At 56.6% G+C, this 8,296-nt stretch overlaps 1 protein-coding gene across 1 annotated transcript in view; it reads left to right on the forward strand.

Moving 5' to 3' along the window:
• Positions 1–4,666: 4,666 nt before the first annotated feature.
• TMEM151B (transmembrane protein 151B) overlaps positions 4,667–8,296 on the forward strand; it is a 22,753-nt gene continuing 19,123 nt past the window's right edge. The window contains exons 1-2 of the mRNA XM_009880456.1: positions 4,667–4,712; positions 6,447–6,574. Coding sequence (XP_009878758.1) covers positions 4,667–4,712; positions 6,447–6,574 — 174 coding nt within the window. The remainder of the gene's footprint in view (positions 4,713–6,446; positions 6,575–8,296) is intronic.

Raw genomic sequence — 8,296 nt, forward strand, 5'->3', positions numbered from 1 at the left:
GCCGGGCCGTCACATGGGGACAAGTGGGGCAGTCACTCAGGGGAGGTGGAAACACCGGGGCAGCCCTCTGCCACCGCCGGCACCTCGCTCTCCCTGGCTTGGGTGGCTTTGCGGGTCAGCGAGGCGGCAGAGGCACTCGGGGCTCAAATGATGCTGAGCAAGTTTGGGGACCTATGGCGTAGGGGCGATGGGGATGACCGTCCCCAGCCGGCCAGAGCTCAGGCTTTCACCTTGAAGCTGGGACATGCCTGCTTTGAAGGATTGCTGTCCTCTTCGCCCCCCCCTCCTTCTCCAGCCGGGTGCTGTCTCCTCCTGCGCTTTCATTTCTGCATTCATTCCCCTCTTTCCTCATTGCCAGCCCTCAGCTTCCTGAAACGCCTGCGAGAGCTGTGAGCTACTCGGGGGAATTGTGGCAAGGCCACCGGGCTGAGACAAGCTCACCAAGAGCGCTCTGTGCCACGGGTAGTGATGCCAACCAGGAATCAGGATTGTCCCCTGCTAATCCAGGAAACCTCCTACACCCAGGCGTCGTGCTGATCTCCATTTTCCTCCGGCCAAGGCCACAAGCGCACCTCTCTCTCTGCCACGGCGACCGCGTGGTCCAGCCGCTGGTGAGCTGCTGCATGCTGGCACGGATGAGCCACAGAGCCAGGGCACGGCGATGGAGACATACCCACTCGCTGCCAGACACCCCTCCTCACCCAGCCACGGCCCTCCGCCTCTGCCTGCAGCCACGGGGGACTTTTGGAAAGGGTAACAGGGAGTTTTGGAGCGGGCAGGCGATGGAGGAGCTGTGGGCAGGGGAAATGTGGCCAGCCTAGGAGTACAGACTGCGGGGCTTGGTCTCAGCTTTTCCACTTGCTCACCAGCTCCATCCCGGCACAAGGGGACTCGTTAGCCCTCTGAATCGCAAAAGTCCCATGGGCACAGGGCATTCCCGGCATGAGGTGATCTACCCATCATCAGAGCAATAACGATCCTGGAGCAGAGGGGTCAGGGCCATCCCTGGGGATGTCCCCGGATCTGAACACGCAGCACTGCCATGCCCAAGGTGGTCCTAGTTTAGGCACAGAAGAACACCCATTTCCACAGTGCTGTCTATCTCCCAGGCTTCTGAGTGAACTCAAGCGCCTGGTAGGAAAAGTGTCCATGTCTGAGGATGCCTGTACCTGGAGGCAAGGAGTAAGGGTAAGGGTGACACCCAGATCTGACACACACCAGCTCTCTGGCTATCATCTTCCCTCCCTCTAGAAAAGGGGGCTGACGATGTATGTCTGTGGAGCAAGACACCTTGTCCTCAAAGCAGCCTCTCTTATCACCATCTCACCCCAGAAGAGCCCAGGACAAGGGATATGGCATTCAGTAGAATTTGCTTTGACAAATTTTTCTCCCTGTCTAGATAAGGGCCCCTTCTGTAGTGGGAACAGTTAGCTCCTGGCTCCATATTCTGGCTGAGTGGAGCAGTAGGAAATCAGACAAACAATTCACACAAGAGAAACTTGTTCAGGGGAGGAAATGGCCCCAGCACCAATAGAGAGCAGAGCGAGGGAGGAGGAAAACAGCAGGGGAATTCCACGCTTACCCTGCCCTCCTGTTCCAGCCCCGTAACCTGCGCTGCTAACCGCTTCCTCAGCCATCAGCATGAACCTCTGCCAGCAGGCTCAACAAGCACAGCTCCGTCCTGTCCTGCAGCCCTCCACCAGCCCAGCCCGGCTCCCTTCCTCCTCGCATACCAATGTGATGCTGCCCGGCTCCATAAAACTGTGCCAGCTGCCCTCTGGCAGCTCCAGGGGAGCAGCAGATCCCAGCCGGCTGTAGGCTGATCCCCACATCCTCTGCTCCTGCCCTGGGCCTCATGTTCTGCACATTTCTTCTCCCCTTTCCTGGGCAAAGCCCCTTCAGCCGTTGGGTTCAGTCCCCTGGATCTCCAGCTGGGGTAGCAGCTGCCTCCCAGCCTGATGCTCCTGGGGCCAGAAGGAAGGGTGGGAGCCGATGGGCGAGCAGGGCAGACAGCCTCCACCTCTCCTGTGGTGCTCTGCAGAGGGTCTGGTCCGGATGCTTGGCGGAAGAGGGGTGCTGGAGGCTGACTGGCAGGGGAGGCATTGTGAGAGGACTCCGGGCGTTTCGTTTTTCAGTGAGGTGAGGGAGGAAGAAGAGGAGGAGGTGAGGAGATGAAGGTGCCCCTGTTCACCCACGTACTGCACCCCTGGCCTTACATCCTCTAGACTCTGCACCCACACGTTTGAGCATTTTGCTCCACTTCTGAGCAGGTGGTGGGGGCCTGGATTGCAGAAACCCTAAACATCAGATGCACGCGGACTGTCCCCTGAGCAGGTGGTGGGGTCCCGGATTACAGAAACCCTAAACATCAGATGCACGCGGACTGTCCCCTGAGCAGGTGGTGGGGTCCCGGATTACAGAAACCCTAAAGATCAGATGCACGTGGACTGTCCCCTGCAAAATGAAGGGTCTGTCCTGCACTACCATCACCGCAGGGATGAACCAAGCCAGAAAGCAGGTCAGCCCGTGCCAGGTGGATGGAACCGGTTTCCCATACGTGGGCCGAGAAGCAAAATGAATGATTGCAATAAAAGCATCCCGAAAGGTCCATAGGCCGTGGCAACTCCATTTCAAATGGAGCAAATTCCCATTCTTGCTCATCAGAAGGAAAATACATCTCTGTGTGCAGTTTCCGTGCACACAGAGATATCTTTAGGCCAGAACAGCCTCTCGCGAGAGGACAGTACCTGGACTTTGCCAGAGCCAGTATAACACACCCTAACAATCATTTACAGCCCCACGCACATATCCTCGCTGCCTCAGGATTTTCTTTTAACAAGGCACCGGTCATGGATCTAGGATGTCTCAGGGTCCCCTTTCAGCCCTGCATCTACCCCAGTCAGAGGGGCTTCCCATCTCCAGGACTCAGAGAGCATCCCACGCAGCTCACTGAGAGGCGTCCAGTAACCACTCTCACAGCTCAGAACCCACAGCTTCTCTTCCTACACAGTCACGTCTGACTCCTCTTTTATCCACACTGTATTAAAAAAAAACACCAAACCAACAAAAATCAAAACCTTCTTTGTTAATTCAGCTGAGCTCAACCCTTTTCCCAGCAGCAGCCAAGCCTGCCTACAGAGTGCAAGGACCTGAAGCCCTCCCCACCTCGACTGATCTGTTCCAGCTAGGAATCAGCCTTCTGCATCCCAGGACATGGAAATTTCCAGCCATTCTTTCCCTTCCTTTGTGCTGAAGTTCCCTGTGCCGTTCCCCCAGCTCCAAGGCAAACTTATGCAGGTGGAAAGTCTGAAGAAACTTCCCCCAGGCCAGGCTGAAGTCATCCGACCAGGGGAAAAAAATAAATCTCTTCTTGCCTGCAGGACCTCGGAGGGGTGTCATGACTTACCCACCTTATGCCATGGCTGTACGTGTGTGACTCCTGTGGCAGCCAGCAACTCCTGAGGCATCCTAAAGGAGCCTGTGGAGAGCTGCCTGCCCTCGCTTGGAGGGGCACCAAGCCCTCCCCTGCGCACCAAACTCCTGAGCACGCACAGAGAAAGAGCGGAGAGTCCGGGCACGGGGAGCTGGATGCAGCAGGTTCCCTTCTCCCTCCAGCCCCACATTAGGACTCATTTTGTTCTCTGCCCCCCAACGACAGTGTACTAGGGAGCAACCGGGATGGACTTGAACTCCTCTGGCAATCGGGCAAGGAACTTTCCAAAGTCCCTCTGGAAAAACCAAGGGCATCCCTGCTTCCCATTAACTATGGCCATCCCACTGCTGGGCAGCCAGCAACAGCCCAGCCCAGCTGAGCAGGAACCTCCCAGCTCGACCAGCAACCAGATGTGCTCTCTGCAACGTACTTCTTTAATCTTTCTCCTACAACTGTGTCTCTCCACTGCTCTGCTTCTTTTTCCTTCTTTCACGGTAGTTTCCCTTTGCTGCCACACGCCAAGCGCTCCCCCAGTCACACACGCTGGGATCCAGGGGTACGGGGGTGCAGCAACACCCCTGTTTAGCAGGGCAAGCGCCGAGCAAGCAGCCACACGGGAGTGAGCAGCCTGAATGGGGACAACCTCCATTCCCCTGCATGGGGAAGATCTCCAGCACAGGGCTAGACGAGGTGGGAGGGTTACAACTGGCACACGCTGGTGAACGGTCAGGAGCGGCTCTTGGCCCCGCAAGAGGAGCCCTGGCGCTCAGCACCAGCCCACGCAGGCAGGGGCTCAGCAGGGAAGGCCCCTTTGCTTCCATCACGAGGAGGAGAGCTCAGAACATCAGCTCCCGTGGGGCTCCAATTTTACTCGGTTAACTGTCCCCGAGCCCTTGTTAAGGCATCTCAGCCCTACGAGTCACTGGCACGTGATTTCTTATCAGCAGACGGGGCAGCACTTGTCTCTGGTGGAAGGAGGAAGTCAGGCTTCCTCTGCTCCCCTCCCTCCCCAAAACACGCACCCAAGCAAAACCACTCGGTCCCGTTTTCCATCTGAAGAGGCTAAGATCTCCCTCCCGTGATTGAGCTGGGGACCCCCAAACTTCACCCCCGCGGAGGAGCCACGCTGCTTTGCATACGGAGCCCCGTGCAGAAGACGGCCACCCTCCTGCGGAGGCGCAGCCCCCACCCCCTCGCAGCACGGCACAGCCACAGGGCCCAGGGCAAGACTGCATGCACGCTACCCAGCCGCCCAAGGGGCCCATCACCGTGGCATCAGGTACCGATGGCATAAACCAGCATGTGGCCCAAAGACCAGCACGAGCAGAAAAGGAAGCATGTTTTTAAGTAAAAACGAATATATAGTCCTCAGCCTAATTTGCCACACTGATGAATCAATTCTGCCTCTCCGGAGTTGGCAGAGGCTGCCATAAGCCCATGCAAATGGGGAGGTTTCCCCTTGTGCTGGAACGTGACAGGCGATCCCATCACACCCCATCCCACCCTGATGGAGCTGGTCCCACACCCACCCTTTTCCCGGGTTGCTGGACTCGTGCATCTGCCTGGCAAGGCCAGAAGAAGGGAGTTTCCTTCGTAAATCCTAACAAAGGTTGAACTTGTCCGGAGGCCGGGGCATGGTGATCAAGCTGCCTGCAGCCTGCTCAGAGCTAGCCATGCCTGCAGCCGGAAACCCCCTCTCTCCACTTCCATGTAGAGCGGTCCCATCAGGACTCAATTCAGCAGAAAAGGAGCTGGCTTACATGGAAGAGATGGATGCTTGGAGGAGACCACTTGGTCCACAATGAAAAGACAGATGCTTGGAGGAGACTTATTGAGCACACAGGGCTTGCTCTCCACCCTGCTGCAGGATACGTATCACTGCCTTAAGTGCACACATCATCTTCTGCCTGTTCCTCATCCTTGACCTCTCTTACCATGCCGGCTCTGCCACTCTCTCTCAAGGACTGACGTGCTGTAGCCCCGTTACTGCAGCTCTGACTTCCCCAAGGCAAAGGGACCGCCAGTGGCACTGGGGAAGTGGTAGTGGTGGGAGCTGAGGCTTTTGCAAATGATTCTTGGAAGATAGCACCCACACATTTCACTGGTCATCATACCCACAGCTCCCCTGTTGGCCAATTTCCTTCCTCCAGAAGTGGGACCCCATCTAATTTTGAGCCACTTTTAGCCCCGTTGCTTCACCCCGCCTGGGCTAACGCTCCCTCTCCCGCGGAGGCGGGCAGGAAGGTATCCATGGAAGATCCTGCTGACGCTCCAACTGCCCAAGCACGTGCTCCTCGCCTCTGCCTCCACCTCATACGCTTTCCCCACAAGCGGCAGGCTGACCAACACAGCCCCCTCGCAGGCACACCTCGAGGCGGCACGGGTGGGCGAGCACGGGAGAGCTACGGATGGACAGCCAAAACTTCTGCCAGCTCCCTTGATGTGAGCCCGGTGCTCCTCTCCGGTCGGTACCAGCACGGGTGACTGGGGAAACAAGAACTACTCGGCCAAAACCCCTGAACTTTTTGTATTTTCAGAATGACAATTACAGGAAAGTGTTGTTGCCCAAGTCTTCTGAAATATAATGATAGTACAATTTTAATTCTCAGCCTGGGGATGTTTTGTGGCAGACTTCAAGCAAAGCACACAAGGAAATGTGCCGCTGACGGAGATGAAAAGAAGTCTATGGGTTTGTCTGGCTGGATGAAAGGGATGCAGCCTGTGGCCATCTGATCCCTTTTCTCTGGGGACCTTCTGTCACCGGATGAGCAATTGCTCCTCACACTTTAGCATTAGACTTGGTTTTGCATACAAAACCAGTGGCAGTTCAATGAGTTGCTGGGCGCTCTCGCAGTCCCCATTTGCATCAACTGGAGCGGTGGATGTTCAGCATTTCTAAATATAAATGCCGCCTACCTCTGCCGCAGGGTCAGGAGGAGAGACAGAAATAGCAGAGGCAGAAATCCACAGCCTCGCCACTCTAACCACAAGAATAGGGTTCTTTTTTCCCCAGTGCTGGGAGCGGATCCCAGGAAAGCCGGCTCCTATGTGGACACGGCCAGCCCGGAGCTGTACGAGCTGCACCACTGGCAGACTTTTCGCTCCCTCCCTCTTTACAGATTTCCTGTTCTGAACTGCACTGTGAGTGAGAGAAAATAGAAGAGCGACTGCAACCATTTGGAGAGCTCTCCGAGAACCTCTCGTGCCTACAGTAACCGAGGCACCACTGATTAATGTTTCCCTAGTTAATGAGATGCTTGCGTTAGGCTCTGGCCAAGCAAGTCTGACAAGCAAAGGGCTCAACCACCTTACAAAACAGCCCCAAGCAGTAAAAGCATCTCCAAGGAGCCGCATCTACCAGGCTCCCTACAGAACAGCAAGCAGGGAGCCCTGGGCACAGGACAAGGGGCTAGCCCGGGAAGGGGGCTTTTCTCAGGCATTACTTCCACAGCTTTGCTTAAAAGACCCCCGGCTCTCTCTGAGGGCACCTCGGCTCTAGCGTTACAGCTGGGAAAGGTGGTGAAGCTCCTCCACGCTGAGGAGCGCCAGAACCAGCCTGTAGATAGGACAGGACTAGAAAGCAGTATCCAGGAGCCTGGCTGGGGAGCGTGGGAGGCTGGGTTTAGTCTAACCTTGCTTGCTGTGAGACTTCCAGCCAATCTTCGGAGCAGATCCCACAGTGAGCATTAATGAACTAATTAGCAGATGCACAGGCTCCTTCCTAAGCAGGAAGTAAACACTGGAGCTGGCTCCCAGCTCATCTTCAGCCTCAGAGCCAGATGTGCTCTGCCAGGCAAAAGACAGAGCCTCCTTGCTGCTCCTGCTACTGAAGATAAGTGCTTGCTCGTGTCAGTGCCTCTTAGTTTCTCTTCCTCTTGCACCATTAACTCACTATCAAACTCCAGCCTGGGTTTGGGGCAAAGCTTTGCCCTTCCCAGCAGCTAACACGCTTCGCTCACGCTCTGTGTGTGCACTCATGATGAAAACCTTCCACCGAGGGAACGTACGACAGGAAAGAGCTGTGATTAGCTGAAGGCAGTTACCAGAAGCCAAACCAAATACCTCAAGCGTGATGCCTCTGCCTTTGAGAGGGCATTACGGATGTGGGAAGCCCCTCCTCATTAAGAGAAACACTCGTCTCCGTCACAGAGGCTCAGGAGGGCAGCCTCATAGCAGGGAGTGCGTCACAACCGTGCTGAAAGCTGCGGCTGTGCAGGTGGGTTGGCAAAGCAAGGCAATTTCCACCTGAGAACAAATAGTTCTTGGGTTGCTTGGTCTGTGGCCCTGAACACAGCCATCTCAAGGTCTTGCCCTGCAGAGCCAATCTCGTTTCGGGTCTTGCTTACACACCACCTCCCGCAGCCAAACCTTCCCCATTGGGGAGGAAATGTTGTATTCTCTGGGGAAGAGACAGCTTGTGGGGAGGGGGGGGCTTAGTTTTCTCCCACACCACCTTCTAGTTGCTAGCAGTCCCTTAGCAAGTGGAAATTGGCTTCCTACGGCGGGTCAGTTCTGCGCCAGGTTGTCCGGGGTGCCAGTCCCTTCTCATTCTGCTGGACCGGGCTTGGATGCCCCCACCGGTGACCCACCCAAACCCACACCAGGGTGCCAAGCATCCACGCACAGCGCAAAGCGGCAGACTCTCAGGCCGGGGTCTCGGGGGAAGCCCTTCATAGCTCGGCTGCACGGGTGCTCCTCGGCAGCGGGCTGGGGACCACTGCAGATAAAAGCTGGGCTTATCTCTAGGCACCGGCTCCGCGCCACCGGCCGGCTGCGAGGGACCAACCCCGGGGCTGGGAGGTGGTGGTGGTGGTGGTGTGTGTGCGGGTGTCCCGGCGCTCGCAAGCCCCCCCCGGGGAGGGA

Source organism: Charadrius vociferus, unplaced genomic scaffold (genome assembly GCF_000708025.1).
Source record: "Charadrius vociferus isolate BGI_N301 unplaced genomic scaffold, ASM70802v2 scaffold62, whole genome shotgun sequence".
In the NCBI taxonomy this organism is placed as follows: domain Eukaryota; kingdom Metazoa; phylum Chordata; class Aves; order Charadriiformes; family Charadriidae; genus Charadrius; species Charadrius vociferus.